At 32.7% G+C, this 19,048-nt stretch overlaps 3 protein-coding genes across 3 annotated transcripts; 2 read left to right on the top strand and 1 right to left on the bottom strand.

The window, feature by feature from the left end:
• Positions 1-201: 201 nt before the first annotated feature.
• Positions 202-1,672, bottom strand: LOC148601666 (uncharacterized). The gene is made up of 2 exons (XM_088556421.1): positions 1,541-1,672; positions 202-1,069 (listed from the first exon to the last, which is right to left on the bottom strand). Exons 1-2 carry the CDS (start codon positions 1,593-1,595, stop codon positions 603-605), a joined length of 522 nt encoding a protein of 173 aa, XP_088412547.1. The 5' UTR covers positions 1,596-1,672; the 3' UTR covers positions 202-602.
• A 2,035-nt stretch (positions 1,673-3,707) lies between these two features.
• On the top strand, positions 3,708-5,661 carry LOC148601665 (neurocan core protein-like). The gene is made up of 3 exons (XM_088556478.1): positions 3,708-3,819; positions 4,447-4,566; positions 5,559-5,661. Exons 1-3 carry the CDS (start codon positions 3,765-3,767, stop codon positions 5,591-5,593), a joined length of 210 nt encoding a protein of 69 aa, XP_088412604.1. The 5' UTR covers positions 3,708-3,764; the 3' UTR covers positions 5,594-5,661.
• Positions 5,662-10,811: 5,150 nt separating this feature from the next.
• Positions 10,812-15,344, top strand: LOC148601664 (neurocan core protein-like). Its single transcript, XM_088556489.1, has 3 exons — positions 10,812-10,913; positions 11,610-11,729; positions 15,241-15,344. Exons 1-3 carry the CDS (start codon positions 10,859-10,861, stop codon positions 15,276-15,278), a joined length of 213 nt encoding a protein of 70 aa, XP_088412615.1. The 5' UTR covers positions 10,812-10,858; the 3' UTR covers positions 15,279-15,344.
• Positions 15,345-19,048: the final 3,704 nt, after the last annotated feature.

Genomic DNA, 19,048 nt, shown 5'->3' with positions numbered 1-19,048 from the left:
CTGAGATCAAAGGATCTATCTTAACCATGCCTCTTCTTTTGGATAAGATTTGCACTAAATGCAACTTCATAAGAGTGAATGAATAAATCATATGAAGCTTTATGGTAATATTCGTTCCATCCCTTGTCCTTTTCCTTGTATTAAAATTCATTTCGTTTTTGTTATAACCTATAACATGTAGTGTAATGGAATAAAAAGATCTCATTTCCTCAAGTTTTAATCTGCAAAAATAAATCCGCCTTCGCTCGCTAAATCAAAGCGCGTTACAACATGTATGAACATTACAGGCGCAAGCAAACATTTTCGTATTTTATTTTAAGAAAGCTTACTTTCATCCTATATAGATATTAATTAAAACATTTCTCATATAAGTTGTTCATTTGACAGTATTAATGCTACGAATGCCAGATAAAAATACTATTTCATCAAAGAACACTGACATACTCACAGCCTACAGTATATGACAATACGAGATGCTATCAATCAAGTGAACAAAATATGACAAACTCAAATTAATTCAGAATTTTTTAAAATATTTTTAACGAATATTATTTATCCATGTCCATGTTTGGTGACTTCTATCAAACTCCTCAAGAATTACCCTATCCAAAGTAGCCGTATCCGCCGTCAAACCCTTGATCTCCATAGGGTTTGTATATGCCTTTATATCCAAAGTATTTGTCTGTATCTTTATATCCATCGCCATCATAATGATGGTAGTATTTTCCGCCGCTGTAGTATTGATTGTAATCATCATATATACGTTTGGCGTCATATTCATCGCCACCATAATGTTTACCGTTGAAGTAGTGTTTATCGCCACCAAAGTATCGAACGCCCCCATAAAATTTAACCTTTCCCTTTAATTTATCGCCGTCAAAATATCGAACAGCGCCGTTGTAATTATCGCCTCCAAAATATTGATCACCTCCATTGTAACTATCGCGTCCAAAATATCGGGCATCACCTTTGTAGCTATCACTACCATAATGTTGGTCATCGTCATAGTGGTTATAGCCTCCATAATATCCACTTTTGTCTACGTAACCATATCTGTCCTTGTCGTATGCTGAAATGATAAATTTATTTCTGTTATGAAATTTTAGCTTTATATCATTATTCTAATCAGGAAATAGTGGGAAATATGTTTAGGTAAGAAAAATGTATACTTATTAACAGGAAATAGTGTAGTAAGGGTACAACAAAGATATCAAAAATATTTTATAAACCCACACTATGACATTTCACTATTGAGTGAACAGTTATAATGTTCAATTGCATCTTTAATTTTTGGCAATATTTTTTTCAAAGATTATTACAAATTAATCTAGATTGATATTTTATTGATCATAGTAATTAAAAACAAAAATTATTTTTTTCTTATGATTTATGCGTTCGACCTAGGATGAATAGTTAGTAAGAGTGTTTTCTAGCCTAGATTCCATTTTCCTTCACACTAATCATTCAAAAATGTACTAATAATTACATTTTCGTTTTGAATGCAAGGCGTTTAAAGAACTTATGTATACTGTGTACTTACGCCGTCCACAAACAACGAGACAACCAATCAAAAGTATGCCTAGCGTCAGATACATTTTCAAATACTTTGCCAAGAGTGGATGAAACTTGGTTCCAAATCTTTATAAACGTACTAATTTCCGTATCATTAAGCAAATTGTTCAGATATAATTCAATTTCCTGTGGATAAAGAAAAATAAAAAAGATAGCAAGAATTTTCAAATTGAAAAAAAAAGTTTAGTTTTATAGGTTCAACCACTCATATGCACTTGATTTTAAAGAAACTTTTTTGCAACTTTCTGTTCATATAGAAACATTGTTTACGTTGGAGGTTGCCATTAGATTGCATACATAACTTGTTTTCCTTCTATCTTTCAACTTGCATGATTCATTGCAACATCAACCATTTCATTAAACAACACTAAATATTATAACATCCGAAATTTATTCCAATTGAATGTGGAGTTATAAGCTTGAAAGCATAAGTATTTAAAAGGTGTTTATAATTTTCGGAAGATTTCGCCTCATTTAAAACTTCAATACATATATACATTTTCTTCTTCATTTTAACATGATAAATTTACGCTATCGTTTGAATATCTATTGACAAATAGTAAAAATGTTAACAGAGAATAGAATACATGTAGTGTGTAAATGGCTTAGACACTGATGTTGTTATAATATGATCACAATATATAACAACGATATTGTTACAATGCATGCTAGTTTATTCATATTTCATTACCTTCTGGCCTTATTACAGTTTCCTAAGAAAAAACATGTATAGATAAAACAACATTTTTACCATCATTTATTATTTTGAGAAATGACTTGTTTATCTCACATCCATGGGATATCAGCTATTCTTGTATGTTAAAAGAGTAATCAATGGAACCAAGATTCTAGCGGAAATATAAAAAAAAAACGCAATCCAGTGACATAGATCAGACACACACAACAAAGATGAAATAACCAAATTATTATGTACAAAGAAACAAAAGTAAATGTGTAATTCGGACTCTACAAAGAACTTGGATCATGGACCAATCAAATATTGTTATGCAGTATTCATTTATATAAGTCTAGAGCATTATCAAACCATTAGACCCGTTGCTTATTTAGAAAGAATTATAGTGATACATGTATTAATGCCCTAAAGAAATGATACATGTATTAATGCCCTAAAGAAATGATACATGTATTAAAGCCCCAGAGAAATGATCCTGTTGTCAATGCACTTATCCATGCCTTTAAACTATCATTGAACATCTTTCTTATGTTGTGTCATTTATGAAATACAATAAAATACCCATTAATACGAATTAATATTAATTTGAAATATAGGCAGCACAAACCTAAATGACCCATTTAAGTGGATACCTATCATTATTTAAATTGATTGTGTACTTTTTATCTGGGCAAGAAAAGCCATTTTCCATAAACAGTCGGCAGTTCAAAAAATGCCAATCTACATGTGAAAATGGCTTTGGAGAAGAAAAAAAAACTTCAACAACCCATGGGTAGTTTACGCTTGTTCATAAAGAACTTCCTTTAAGTCCTTTAAGAACTACTTTAAATGTGTTGTTTCTTCAAAATAATTTAATTCACTTACATAATTGTCCTAATATAATATCAGGATTAAATGATGAAAATAATACGTTGACCGATTTTTTTTATACACATGTACAATGTGAATGAATTAAGCTATTTGATTGCAAAATGTTACAAAATCGTATAATGTGTGTCGTATTTTTACCTTCATATTATCAAACATGTAAATGTATGCACTGTTAAAAGAAATGTTTTGTCTTAAAATAATTGGTGGTTAAAAAGTTAAAAGAAGTTTTGAGTAAGCAGTAAATTGAAAAAAACTAGTTTCGGTTTTCAGTCTATTAAATGTTATCATTTTACACTGTTTTATTGTTTCGGCTAAAATGTCTTTGATAAAAAGCAAAAATCACTGAGTCTTTCATGTTGGCGATTTCTATTTCTGTTCTTTGACGCTTAGCGAATTTTTGGTAACAGTTTTGTCCAACATTAATGTTCAATTGATTTCATTCCAGGGAAACATCAAAAACAAGTACAGAGTATTTTAAGCTCAAATTGACATAGAAAACATTAATAACATAATGAAGATTTAACATGGAATTACTCAGATGGAACATGTATTATATAAAGGTATCAGGGCCCTTTGCCGAACAACCTTCTTCAGGAGGAGAGCAAGAAGTTTTGGCATTCATAGCAAGATGTTTAAGCTTTTGGCAGTACTTGTATTTATTTTCATGACTGCCCAAGGGAGTCGTAAGTATGAAAGTTTTCCGTCGATCATTTTTAGTTGACCACTTTAAGCATGTTCAACAAAATTGTGCTGAAATTTTAATTCAAATGCCAACTATTAACCCGTGTTTCTTTTGGTAGATAATGCATTTTGGGATTTCAAATATTCTAACAAAATTAAATATAAATCTCGGTCCATCTTTGCAATCATATATATTTGAATAATGTATAATGATATGATGTATATATTTTGCAACACAATGGTCCCCATTTCATGAAATACAAAACTTCGTCTGTCAATAAACATTGAATTAGATGTAAAGCTAACTTTCTCATTCGATCGTTATCATTTGAACACCCAAGTAAATCAAAAGTAGACACATCAAAGATTTTGTTCAGGATGAAATTAGATGGAATCTTTTCCAAACCGAAAAAATATGTTACTTATATAATTGTGCAATGTTTATATATAATTTTTTTTGTATTTCTAACAGTGAGATCTGTCAAAACCGTACCCTGAATAACCCAAAATTCGGTCTAAATCAGATTTTATTTTGAACATGGGTAAACATCTGCCCAAATGGAACTAATTCCGCAGTCCAAACTGGTTAGGTTTAGTTTCGTGTCACTGTATCATATCTTTGCTGATAGACTTGCCTGGGCATGAAGACCCTTGTTATGGTAATCCCTGTGGTGATTATGGAACATGTGACCATGATGGCGTTAAGCACTGGTGCAAATGTGCTGAAGGCTACGCAGGAGAACCTTGTGGTAAAGTTGCTTTTTCATTATTCTTTTTTTTTTTGACTACTCATGTTTGCATCTATGTCATGGATTTAAGTCTCTAAATTCACTATTAAGCATAAGAGTTGCTCATTTGCTTTTGTTACTTTGTATGTATGATTTTAGTTACTTTATGTTCTTTGTTGTGTATGTCTGTTTTCCATGTCTGGTCTTTGTCCCCGGACTACATTCGTTTGATTACCGCTATAACCTTGGTTCCCTTGGTCACTCTTCCAATACTTAATCATTGATTTTCTGATTATTTTAAGCCAATAAGAGCCTTCACGCCTATTTTCCTGAAAGACCTGGAATTACTGTCGAATAGTGGGAAAATGATTAAAATGCACCTACGTCTGTCAAATCAAGATTGATCAAATGCGTTTAAGTAACAATACTATCTTAAGCTATTGCAAAATATGTATATGTGAAAAGGTGCGTTAAACACATTCATATAATATCTACGCAAGCGTATATTAAAGCGGGCAGCCAATAACATTATGCATAAACATATCATTTTGAAAGTGAATATATTTTTCTTTTCTTTTCCAAAGTACGGAAAATTTTCGTCCGTAGTTTGTATACCGCCTCTGGGTATCATAGTTCTTTATTTAAATAAGGACTTGAGATATTGGGAATGACCCTGTAAATCCTTTTAAGCTAGAAATCAATTCTAATCTGGTGACGGGCGGAAAATAGAAGGCATACATGTATTTATGACTGCATGGCTCTGAATCTGAGCAAAGTTTCTGAAGTTTTTGACAGGCGTCACTCTAAAAAGTTTCATCTTTGTGCTGGCATATTATATATTATATATCAGGTTCAGAATGTTAAACTAGTTGCAATAAGAAAATTCTGCCCGTGTTTTTTATCTTTAAATGCCTAAATGCATTTCTGTCAATCAATTAAGTTACATATAAAATTAGGTATGGTCCTCACGTGTGGTATAAAATAAACCTTAAATGTTTTCTTTCACATTTCAGCTAAAATACTAGATTATAGGAGAGGAGGAAAATGATCACAAACAACAGAACAGATGTTCATGAAACATTTGGCTAAAAAAACTACCACAAGCATAACGAATAATTTTTTTGTCACCTTCCCTCCTTGAACAACTTCTGCTTTGTTTAATTTTATAAAAAGACACAACACAATGTATGGACTGAAAAAAGCCATTTATTATATAATGACGAAAAATAAGTATCATAAGGACATTAGCAAAACAAAACTGTATACAACAATTTACAATAAGTCTAGACTAACCTGAATTGTAAAATACTGAAAGTACATAACTAGCCTATGAATAGTATCTGAGCTGAAAATCAAAGGTGAAGGGCAGAAAACCGCCAAAGTATTGCTCCTTATGCAATAATGAGTAATACCTTAACCCAGAAGTTGGGAAAGATAATATATGTACATAGACATTCCGACACCACTAACATTCTTAGATTTGTCCTTCTGATCCAAGCAGTGAAATATCGCAAGATCTGATATGTAGTTATAATTGGATCATAATGAAGATCCAAGCAAAAAATGATGGATAAACAGAATACACAAAAAAATAAAACAAAGGTTTCCGACTGAATGTGACACAATTATAGTATATTCACACCTACACATATATAACATGTACATATGTAACTAATAGAAATAATTTCTTCAAACGTCGTCAGAGACATAAAATAGCTTATAAAATGACGGAGTATAACTGATGAAGTTGGAAAGCCGATTAATGTGAGAACGGCCAAAAACTAGGACGTTAGGTTTCGCCATTGTTTACATTTAGAGTGTCATGTGATAATATTGACCAATCAAAATGCAGCAGCATTACCGTAAACGTTCTAAACAATTCTATGCTACAACATTAGCCAACAATTGAACTAACGTCGATAAGACCGATAAGTAAAGTTCTTACCACACAAATGGAACAACTAAAACATTCCAAAGACTAATTCGACTGAAAGATGGCTGCACACTAGATAATAAGTTCAGAAATCACGCACAGGAAAATGTCCTTTGGAGTGTTACATCACGTCCACTTAAATAATTATGGCTAGATAGGGTCGTAATCGTCAAGCAAATGCTCTTCGTACAAGAGTGAAAATACTTTGGCTATAAACTGACCACTACAAGTAAACAATGGCTACAATTAATGAATAATTAATTAGTACACTGCTGCCACCTAACGGCTACAGCAAGTCAACTAAGAACCATTACTCTGTCTTACTGGAAAATGGTCGTGCCAAAAAGGCATTTACAATTCTATAAATGCTAATATCTTAAAATAGAAACAAACGTATATTTCAAGCATGTCACACACACCAACCTTAAGTCATGTATGTTTACAACTGCAAAATTTGAATATTTCCAATGACGATGATTGTGATGTACCGTCTATGTACTGGATTCGTAAACTGCACAAGAATCAATACAAACAACGTTTCATCGATGGATCTGCAAAATGTACCACCAAACCTCTTTCAAAACTTTTCACTTCTATACTTACATCTGTCAAAGAGGGTCAGCAGTCTTACCACAACACTTGTTACTCCCGTAGTGGTATCAATTCAATGTGGATCCTGAAAAATGCGAAAGATCTTTTGGAGACAATCAGTTCAAGACTATTATCTGAATATAATAGCATTAAAACCTATGATTTTTCAACACTGTATACTTCTATTCCACATACTCAGTTAAACTCCCAACTTAAAAACATTATACATCGTTGTTTTTCCTAAAAAATACGGTACACCTAGATACAAATATATAGTTCTTCGTATAGATTCCTCATATTTGTAAGAAATAAGTCCCAATCATCTTCCAAATATACAGAAGAAGATGTTTACAAAATGCTGGAATTTTTAATCGACAATATATTTGTCCAGTGTGGTGGACGTGTTTTTCAACAAACGGTCGGCATTCCGATGCGAACAAATTGTGCTCCTTTACTTGCTGACCTATTCCTTCACTTTTATGAGGCTGACGTTATGGCTGATCTGATCAGAAAGAAAGAATATCGTTTAGCTAGATCCTTTAATCTCAGTTTCCGCTATATAGATACGTATTATCTTTAAACAATCATAATTTCGGGGATTTGATACATCGCATCTACCCAAAAGAACTTGAGATAAAGGATACTACAGACACTGTGAAGTCAGCCTCATATCTTGATCTACAATTAGAAATCGATGGTAAAGGAAAACTATTGTCCAAACTTTACGACAAACGTGATGACTTTTCATTCAGAATAGTCAACTTTCCTTTCATTGGTGGCAACATCCCTTCGGCTCCTGCGTATGGAGTGTTCATATCACAACTCATACGTTATGCCAGAGCTTGCCGAAACTACTAGAACTCTAACAAATAGGCTTCTGGAACAGGGTTATGTTGCTACAAGATTGAAGTCATCACTACAGAAGTTTTATGGTCGTCATCATGAACTCGTGGATCGTTATAGTGTATCCATCTGCACCATGAAAACTGATTTATTCAACGGGTCATAGTTTTCCGTTCCTCGTTTGTCTACCCCGGACTTGAGTTTTTATGAGCAACTCGGCGGCGGATGTTTCTAGAAAAGCAGACGACGCTTACCCTAGCGGTGCACCTGGTCCATGCTCCCAGTTTTTATTGGAGTCCGAGTTGCTCATTTGCTTTTGTTACTTTGTATGTATGATTTTAGTTACTTTATGTTCTTTGTTGTATATGTCTGTTTTCCATGTCTGGTCTTCGTCCCTGGATTACATTCTTTTGATTACCGCTATAACATTGGTTAATTTGATTACTCTTCCATAACCGATTAATAAAAGAATCTAAGAATGAGCCACAGTAAAAATATTTGATATAAGCAGATATTAAGAGAGACACGGTTACACAAAAATAACGGTACGCCGGCCGATATTCAAGACAAATTATATAGCTTGAACGGAAATTTTTTCAATTACGAAGTATCCGAATTGGTATCAATTCAATCACGGGTCTTTCTGGTTAGCAGAGAAGACCGTCAAGAAGAAACTATATGGTATCATAGAAGCTTATACACGAATTTGATTACCGCCGCGCAGACAGGACCCCCCCCCCCGCATTCAAGTCATCTTCATGCATTGTGTGCCTGATGACCCAACCACAGATACTTTAACCAAGATTGTTAACCATTAGGTTTAATATTTTACATGTCGATTCAACCGCCTTTTCATTGCAAGCTTATAAGCAATATCTCCTTATTAGTATTTTTGCCTAAATTTTAATTACCATTAGGCATTTTAGTTTTTGTCTGAACATGTCGTTTTCAATGTCTAAGTACAAATAAGAATTTTTGGCTGTTCGTAGATTGTTTAAACCAAACTATAATGATTTTGCCGAAAGAAGGTTAGATTTCATTGTCAAGTAATTCATGCCATTCCCGCCATTTCATACCCCTATATCCAGTGAATGTGGTAGCTTTCAAGTTGGGTCGTGTTTCCCGGGTCTTGAAACCACACTGTTTAGTCTAGTCTACAATTGCCGATCCTATGATTCACATATCTTTAAACCTAAATGACAAAAAATACGTGCATTTGCTATTTTAATGAAGCTTAGCCTCACAAATTCTTGTATGTGTTAAAGCACGACTACCCTTTTGATTATCGTTGCGCCCACAATACGAAAGGAATGAGACCTAAAACGTCTTTTTTTAACAGAAAGCTAAAACTTTTTATAACACAGTAGAACACTGGTACTTAGTCAAGTTACTAGTAGCTATTTCTTCTGTTAAAGCACTAGCAACGCATAAGCTTTCTTATTGGACATACAAACTGATCGCTTTGATTTATAATGATAAGCGTAGTAGAACTATGTCTTTGTGCTACATAATTTAATACGGAATATCTCGCTATTTCTATCTGAATGACATTCAACGACTTCAAGGCACATAACATGATTACCTGTTCGACAATAACAGTCGAACACGAATTCCCCCACTCCTAACAAACCAAAAGTCTTAATCTGAATGCTTCAGAAAATTATTCAAAATTTCAAAAACACACATAGGGTGGCGTGGCAATTAATTGCTTGAGGAGAGAGTAATCAAGGAAACCAAGGTTCTAACGCAAATTAAAAGGATGTAATCCAGGGACAAAGACCAGACATGGAAAACAGACATACACAACAATGAACATAAATTAACTAAAACGATACATACAAAGTAACACAAGCAAATGAGCAACTCGGACTCCACTAAAAACTGGGAGACTGGATCAGGTGCACCGGTAAGGTAAGCGTCCTCTCCTCTTCTTGAAACACCCGACGAGTTGCTCATAAACAGTCAAGCATGGGTTAGACGAAAGAGGAAAGGAAAACTATGATAAGTTGAACAAATCAGTTTTCATGGCGCAGATGGATAGACCGTAACGATGATCCACGAGTTCAAGATGACGACCATGAAACTTCCGTTGTAATGACTCCAGTCTTGTATCAATATAGTCCTTTTCAAGAAGCCTAATTGTAAGAAGTCTAGCGCGATACAAAAAGTCTGCGTAGTTTCGGCAAGCTCTGGCATAATGTATGAGTTGTGATATGAACACTCAATACGCAGGTGCTGAAAGGATGTTGCCATAGACGAAAGGAAAGTTGACAATTCTGAATGAAAAGTCATCACGTTTGTCGTAAAGTTTGGTCAATAGTTTTCCCTTACCATGAATTTAGGTATTTAAAGAGGTAGACCTAGGGTAAGGGAAACAACTCTTGAAATCAGTGATATGTTCGTATCATATTCAATTTCACCGATGCCTATCAAGCTTTCATTTGAAACAGAATGAAATCAATCCAAGTTACTATGATGCTTACATAAGATTGATGTAAAATGGTGAATACAAACGTTCCAATGATTTTTAAGAGTTGTGTCCCTTACCCTAAGTCTACCTCCTTAATTGCAAAATGTTACAAACTCGTATGACGGGTGTCTTATTTTTACCTTCATACTATCAAACATGTACATTAACAATGTTAAAAGAAATGTTCTCCCTGTAGAATAATTGGTGGTTAAAAAATTAAAAGAAATTTTTTTGTAGGCAGTAAATGAATAAAAAAACTAATTTTGCTTTTCATTCTATTTGATTTAAGTTCTTAAAAGCTATCATTTTACACTGTTATTGTGTCTAGTTAAATGCATTTGATATAAAGCATAAATCATTGTCTATCATGTTGGCGATTTCTTCAGATTGAACCTATATTATATAAAGGTATCAGGAGTCTTTGCTGAACAATCTTCTTCAGAAAGAAAGCAAGAAGTTTTGGCATTCATAGCAAGATGTTTAAGCTTTTGGCAATACTTGTATTTATTTTCATGACTGTCCAAGGGAGTCGTAAGTATGAAAGTTTTCAGTCGATCATTTTCAGTTGACCAGTTTAAGCATGAGATAGTTTACGATGTTCAACAAAATTGTGCTAAAGTTTTAATTAAAATGCCAACTATTAACCCTTGTTTCTTTTGGTAGATAATGCATTTTGGGATTTCAAATATTCTAACAAAATGAAATATAAATTTCGGTTCATCTTGGCAATTATATATATATTTGAATAATGTATTATAATATTATGTATCTCAAAAATTTCCAAACCACAGACGTCTTCAAACGATAATGAATAAAATTTTGCAACACAATGATCCCCATTTCATGAAATACAATACTGCGTCTGTCAATAATCATTGAATAAGATATTGATCTAAATTTCTTATTCGACCGTTATCATTTCAACACCCAAGTAAATCAAAATTAGTCACATCAAAGATTTTTTTCATGCTGAAATTAGATGGGATCTTTCCAAACCGAATGGCATGAAAACAAGTTAATCATAGTATTGTGCAATATTTTTATGATTTGTTTTGTATTTCTACGGTAAGATCTGTCAAAACCGTACCCTGAATAACCCAAAATTCTGTATAAATCAGTTTAATTTTATTTTGAACATGGGTAAACATCTGCCCAAATGGAACTAATTCCGCAGTCCAAACTGGTTAGGTTTAGTTTTGTGTCACTTTATCATATCTTTGCTGATAGACTTTCCTGGGCATGAGGACCCTTGTTATGGTAATTCCTGTGGTGCTTATGGAACATGTGACCATGATGGCGTTAAGCACTGGTGCAAATGTGCTGAAGGCTACACAGGAGAACCTTGTGGTAAAGTTGCTTTTTCGTTGTTATTCTGTTTTAAAAATTCATGTTTGCTTCCTTGTTATGGATTTAAGTTTCTAGATTCACTATTAACCATTTGAATACTTGATCATTTATTGTCCGATTATTTTAATCCAATAAGAGCCTGACAAATCTGGAATTACTGTCGAAAATTGGAAAAATGGTTAACTGCGTCTGTCAAATCAAGGTTGATAAAATGCTTTTAAGTTATAATATTAATATCTCCTATCTTAAGGTATAAAAATATATATATGTGGAAAAAGGTATGTAAAACACATTCATATCATATCTACGCATGCGTGTATTAAATTGGGCTGCCCATAACATTATTCATAAATATATCATTTTGAAAGTTTAATTTATATACCGCCTGTGGGTATCATAGTTATTTTTTTAAATTCTCAATTTATAATGTTTCGTGTTTGTGCTTGCATATTATGTATCCGGTTCAGAATGTTAAAGTAGTTGAAATAATAAGATTGTATTTGTTTGTCCAATTTTGGTCTTTAAATACATAAATGCATTTCTGCCAGAGGACATTAAATAACAGTCAATCAATTAAGTTTTAGATAAAACTAGGTCAAGCTCTTCAGTTTGGTATGGACTAAAATTTAAATGTTTTCTTTCACATTTTCAACTAAAATATCAGGTTATTACCACCGGGAAGGGTAATAATCACATACAGCAGAACAGATGTTTCATGAAACATTTGGCTAAATAAATTCCTACTAACAACGAATACTTTTGTCTTCAAATAGAAACTAACAGTGTATTTCAAGCACGTTACATACACAAACCTTAAGTCATAAATGTTTACAACTGCAAATTTTAATATTTTGATAAACATCTGATTTAAAGACTCAATCAAAGAATGAGAAAAAATAGAAGTTTGCGTAATTGGCTAAAGTGCCGAAAAATACAAATATATCAATTCAATCAGCGGTATCTCAGGTAAGCAGAGAAGACTGTCACAAAAGTCTGTGGTATCACAAAAGCTTATACACGGATCTGATCATCGCCGCGCAGATAGACCCCCATTATAGTCATCTTCACGCAGTTCCTCAACTTAATGACGGAAAGACAATTGACCTTGCTTTCAATTTGAAGTATTCTAGTGATATCCCAATATCCCTTTCTTATGCGCTACCCATGTGTGTTTTTGAAAAATCGATTCAGATTTAGCCTTTTTGGTTTGTTAAAAGTGGGGAAATGTCGACCAAAGTGTAAAGTAAATGTGTAAATTGAACAACAGATTGATTATTGGTGTAAAAAGCTATCTTGTTTTTAGATTGTCGATCCATGTATGCAACAAACACTACGGGGAACAACTTCAAAAAATTGTGTCCTTGAAACCTCAGTTCTTCATTATGCAGATCAATTACTTTCGGCCCTTTTGCCTCAAAAATTTACATTAAAACCAGTTTTTGCCGCAGGAGTGTCGGTACAGAGTTAATTCGAGTTAGCGGAGGACCAATTTTTGTCGGAAATTACGGTGATACCGTTGAGTGGATAATGTTTTATATTGCGTTCGTTTTTTGAGGTTTAAAATGAATTAAGTAGGGAGAGTCACCAAAGCTAAAAATAGTGGTAAATGTATAGCGTGAGCTTTAAAGGTTTAGATCACGTTACAGATAAGCTACAGTGGAGTTATAGAGTGGCAAAAACGAGTCACAAGTTGTGTACAAGAAACTCCTACTTTCCTACATTCAGAGGTTGTTTTGGTGCCATATTCAATTTACACATTTACTTTACACTCAATTCAAATCTTAAAGACGCTGCTGAAGAATTTGATTGATAATATATGTTACTGAAAATCTTTACTTTCGAACTAATCATAAAATTGTGTGCATACTTAGTAACTTTCGTTATTCGAAAACATATATAATACTTAGATTTGTTTTGTTGCATAAAGAAACTCTTTGATGATTAGTGTAATATTTTATTGCTGTATAACAAATCAATGTATAACGCCCTTTATTCCTTATTCCTTTAATATTTCATGTCATTAAATTGTTTAATCGATGCAACGATTACATAAAACTATAATAATCCTTCATACATAATCCGTTATAATTGCTTTATGATAAAATTGAATCATTTTAGTTTGTCCTGTGTACTGGTTTTATTATTACTTTTATTTCGTTTATATTTCGATCTAAGACAAATTAAAAGGGTAATTTCTACAGCAATGATGCTCAATGGAAACCATAAATTGTGAATTAACATTAAACATCGACTACGCCATATACTAGTAGTATATATGACATACACAGATAGAGGAATCAAACAAGTTGTACAAAGTAATCTCTCTTCCAATATGTTAAAGGCATTAGACATTCCTACTTGTTTTTTTTTCACGTTGGTCATCAGTGATGAATTATTTAGTTTCAAAATTTTTTGGTTTTTGTTTTTACGAAAGTAAATGAACAACTCGGACTCCACTAAAAACTGGGAGCATGGACCAGGTTCACCAGTAGGGTAAGATTGATCATGAAATTTATTTAGTCTAGTGGACAGGGCATGTGAAGATTTTAACTGATCGTAAATAATAGTGTATAAATCATAACAGGGTTAATCAAAGATGTGGGGCATTAAGCTATGAATTATCCCAAAATATCAAACTCATTGTAATTATATAACAATTGATTGAAATGGGGTTAAACACATAGGTACAAGGAATATAAATGTTTTGTACCAAAACTTCATTGTAGTGACGTCATAATAGTACCAAAATTTTAAGTCATTAAACAAAACCATGAATAGAACTGTAAATTTTATTTTATTTTATTTTATTTTATTTTCGACATATTTACATACAGAATACTATTTTCTCACCGCAGAAACAACCTAATGTTTACAAATATGATAAATGAGTAATAATGAACATATTCGCTAAATCTTAAGTTGGTTTTGAGGGGGACCTGAGATATGACGGAAAAATGACAAATATGTACAAAATTGACAGAATATTTGAATAGCTATTAACTTCAGACATTTTGTTCCTTTAAATGCAAGCAAGTTCTTACAACCCTATGTCTTTGTTATAGGTACAAGTCTCAAATATTATAATAATCCATTTCAATATATCTACTCATTTTTCTAAGCGTCAAAGTATCTTCTTCATGAGTTTGTATTATAGTTGTGTCCTTTCCATAAATGAGAACTTGATGTGGTGGGCTCCTCCATGGCCAAGTCATTACAAATATTTGAAAACTAGAAGTTAATACTTCATCAATGCTTCAGAATCTGAGCAAAGTTTCTACAATGTTTGACAAGCCTTCCGTCTGGATTTGTCTTCTCTGTGCAAGCATATCAAAGATCCGGTTCAGAATATTAAACTAGTTGAAATAAGAAGATTTTATCCGGTTTAAAAAAATGTCTATATATTAATACATTTCTGCCAGAGGACGTTTAGCAAGAGTCAATCAATAAATTAGTAAAGCTTTCAATTATGAAATAAACTTAAACTTTAAATGTTTTCTTTTTCACATTTCAGCTAAAATACCACACTATCCCTACTTTCGAAGAAAATGATCACATACAACAGAACAGAAGTTTCTTGAAAAAATTGACTAAATAAACATCTGCAAACATAAAGAATTATTTTGTTACGAAATAGAAAAAAAAGTATATTTCAGGTACGTATCATACACAAACAAAGTTGTGTATGTCTACATCTACAAAATCTTAAATTATTTTGCATTAATATTAGTTTATAATATAAAAAAATGTACATCAAATATGGGAAGGCTTTACATGTCTTAAAACACAACTGTGAAATTACATAATAGACATATTAAATGCGTCTTCTTCGTCCGTCGGAATTTCATCGCAACTGGCTCGGCTAACAGGGGAACGAATGATTTCAAACTTGGTGTTAGGCTTGATACAGAGTGGACACACGTTAATAGCGACTTTGCTTGCTGTTCAATATGTAGTTTTTGTATTGAAGGACTTTGCCACTTTTCGCTATATGGAACGATGGAAAATATTTCGTCAAAAAAATCTCCACTCCTAATATGTGGATTTAATATATGTGGCGTGCGGCTTCATCTTCATTAGGTATACGTTTTAAGCTTTTTGTGGGTTCTATCCAATTTACCTTCTTGTGTAGTGGAACTGGCATTTTTCATTACATGGAATGATAGATAAAATGTTCGTCCCAAAATTCTCGATATCAACTTCCCCTTAGAGTGGGGTATACTTACATGTAGCACGATGACGTGTGCACCTATACGTTGTTCTACTACACGTTATTGTCACTGTGAATACGAACATATACAGTAGTTCCCTGAATTACAAGGAAATTTCATGTATAACAAGTATTTTCCACTTTACACTAACTTTCCATGTGTCCACAAAAGTAATGCCGCTGATTGACTTGACTGTAAGACAAGTGTTGGCTAGAGTGCAGATTTGTACTCTATGAAAACAAGAACAAATACATTGGAAAGGGGGCTAAATATTAGAGATTCGAAAGCCAAAGCTAAAAGACTTAGCTATATAGTGACAGAACAAAAACAATGCTGAAAAATACATGATCAAAACATCATACATTTTAGAACAATCAATGCTCGGCGGTAGAACAAGCATCTTTAATTGTACATCTAATAATACAAATAAATATGGACAATATGAGTTAAAGTCTGAAAAACTTGGTACAAATAAAAGGTTGTGCCAGGCATTTTTCCTATTCCAAAGCAATTTAAACAAATCGCATTTAATTGTTCCCTGTTTTGTATTCCTCCATTGTATGAGTTAAATTGTATGTTATTTTACATTTATTTAATTGGTTCAGGACATTCCCCAAACATGCGTCAGTTTAATTTCTTAATCAAGGATATAACCTAATGTTTGTCTTTACTGAAACATATAATATAATTGTATTTTAAAACATAGCACTTTGTTTCATACAAATGTAATAATAGCAATGCCATAAAATACAATAGCATATAATAACAAACGTTCATTAAACTTGAAATCATCATACCATAAACTTAAAATTTGATTTAATGCAAAGGCAATAATTTGTTCTGGATTGAAAAGAGCCATATTGAAGTTACGTAAGACAAGTTATTTTGTTTTCTTTCTTGCGAAATTCGAGTTGAAAATAGCGATCTTGTTGAACTTGCTGAATATTTAATACATTATTTAATACTGAGGAGAATTTTTCTTATTCTTTTTTCAATCCTAAGAGGCTGACCTTATAGATCATTTTATCCAATGGAAGGACCATCGATAAGTTACACCTTTTATCTCAGTTTCTGCTTTATAGATTACGTATACTCGTTTCGGGAATCACATCGCATCTACACCAAATAATTTGAGTTAAAGACACTCTTGAGTCAGCCTTATATTTTGATATACACTTAGCGATTGATAGTGAGAAAACACTATTGACCAAACTATACTGCGATGACTTTTTATTCGCATTGTCAACTTTCCTTTTTATATGTGGCAATATCCCTTCAACAACTGCGTATGGGGGTTATATATCATGTACAAAACGTTATGCCAAAGCTTACCGTAAATACGCAGACTTTTTGTGCCGCGCTAGACTTTTGACAGTTGGGCATATGGAACAGGGGTATGTTGCTACAAGATTGAAGTCATCACACTGAAGTTTTATGGTGGTCATCATGAACTCGTGGATCATTATGGTGTATCTGTTTGCATCATGAAAACCGATCCGTTCAACGTGTGGTTATTTTCCTTTCCTTTTTTGTCTAATTTTATTAGCAACTCAGCGGGTATTTCCAGAGAGCAGAAGGCTCTTACCCCACCGATGCATATGGTTCATGCTCCCATTTTAATGTAGTCTGAGTTGCTAATTTGCTTGTGTTGCTTTGTGCATGTTATTTTGGCTAATTTATGTACTTTTAATTTGTGACTGTTTTCCCGCCTGATCTTTGTCCTTGGATTACATTCTTTTTATTTTGGCTAGAGTCTTGGTTCACCACAATTACTTCCTCGACAACGAAATATTTTGCAACGACTATGCACAAAGTATTGGTCTTATATATTTTTTTCCCTAGTCATAATAAAATTTATGGCCAAAAAGTGCAAAATCAGAAATTTAAAACATATATTTCCGGAATAATAAAAATAAACACAAAAAACTCAAAATGAGAGGTAGTTCAATTCTATCATAGTGCCAAACAATTTTGGATTTGCGTGGATTATTTTAACTAGCATATAATGGTATAAGTGTGGACAGTATCCAACAAAGGTCTGTTTGATGATGGTTGTTTTCAAAATACCGAATCATGAGTTCGTTTACAATCACATCTTGAATTCAAAGAATGTATTTCAAGAAGAAATGTAAAAACAAACATTTCCTTTGGCAAACTCTTAATATTCAAACATCGCCAGACAAACAAGTAATTATAAAATGACACGTCGCTCAGCCACAGTCTTCTTGTTTATGAAACCTCAAAACTTAATATTGTCCAGACGTATGAAACTTATGTCTTAATAAATAAAAATATACCGCGTGCAAAAAAGAGTAAAACTTGCCTATACCGAAGCCAGAAAAAAATCCGAAAAACTGTCGACGCCTGATACTTTCGAGGATATCTTTATATCAGTTCATATTTTTCTTGACACTTGGTATTCCAAACACCTAATCTGAACCAAGCATAATTTAAAGTCTAAACAGGGGTTTCATTTTAGACAGGTTACACTGTATATTACTATGATCCAATCGTTTTATGACTTTAGTTTCATACACAATGGAAGTATTAATTTTCTTGGAGTACTATTTTTGTGATTTTCATGGTATTTGCAAACTCCCAAAGTTCAAGAATCTACGAACTTGCGTTTTTCCTCAAACACACGAACATTGATATCCAATACCCCAGAGTTATTATTTTTTAATAAAAAATATACAATTCACAGGTCTATTTTGCCGTTATAATCAATTGTACTTATTCTATATATATTTGGTTTCAAGTCTAGAAAATATATAACATATATAACTTTACTTCAATATTTTAACTGATTAAAGCTTATGCAATCAATGCAAACATATAATTCATATATGATGCATTTGTGTATTCAACATTAAAATCCCGACTTAAAAACATTATACATCGTTGTTTTTCAAAAAAAGTACACGTAGACACAAATATATAGCTCTTGGTAGAGATTCCTCATACTCTGTAAGAAATAATTCCAAATCATCTTTCAAATATACAGAGGAAGATGTTTACAAAATGCTGGAATTTTTAATCGACAACATATTTGTCCAGTGTGTTGGACGTGTTTTTCAACAAACGGTCGGCATTCCAATGCGAACAAATTGT

This window comes from Perna viridis, chromosome 12 (assembly GCF_037379345.1).
Source record: "Perna viridis isolate PV_CMFRI_1.1 ecotype Kerala chromosome 12, ASM3737934v1, whole genome shotgun sequence".
In the NCBI taxonomy this organism is placed as follows: Eukaryota; Metazoa; Mollusca; class Bivalvia; order Mytilida; family Mytilidae; genus Perna; species Perna viridis.
This window is presented reverse-complemented; position numbering and strand designations above follow the sequence as displayed.

Bases quoted from the DNA above. Each gene is read 5' to 3' on its own strand.
- LOC148601665 (XM_088556478.1), top strand. From the start codon at position 3,765: ATGTTTAAGCTTTTGGCAGTACTTGTATTTATTTTCATGACTGCCCAA. The intron at 3,820-4,446 runs GTAAGTATGAAA...CTTTGCTGATAG, and splicing joins CATGACTGCCCAAGGGAGTC to ACTTGCCTGGGCATGAAGAC. The intron at 4,567-5,558 runs GTAAAGTTGCTT...TTCACATTTCAG, and splicing joins CTACGCAGGAGAACCTTGTG to CTAAAATACTAGATTATAGG.
- LOC148601666 (XM_088556421.1), bottom strand. From the start codon at position 1,595: ATGTATCTGACGCTAGGCATACTTTTGATTGGTTGTCTCGTTGTTTGT. The intron at 1,070-1,540 runs GTAAGTACACAG...TTATCATTTCAG, and splicing joins TCTCGTTGTTTGTGGACGGC to CATACGACAAGGACAGATAT.
- LOC148601664 (XM_088556489.1), top strand. From the start codon at position 10,859: ATGTTTAAGCTTTTGGCAATACTTGTATTTATTTTCATGACTGTCCAA. The intron at 10,914-11,609 runs GTAAGTATGAAA...CTTTGCTGATAG, and splicing joins CATGACTGTCCAAGGGAGTC to ACTTTCCTGGGCATGAGGAC. The intron at 11,730-15,240 runs GTAAAGTTGCTT...TTCACATTTCAG, and splicing joins CTACACAGGAGAACCTTGTG to CTAAAATACCACACTATCCC.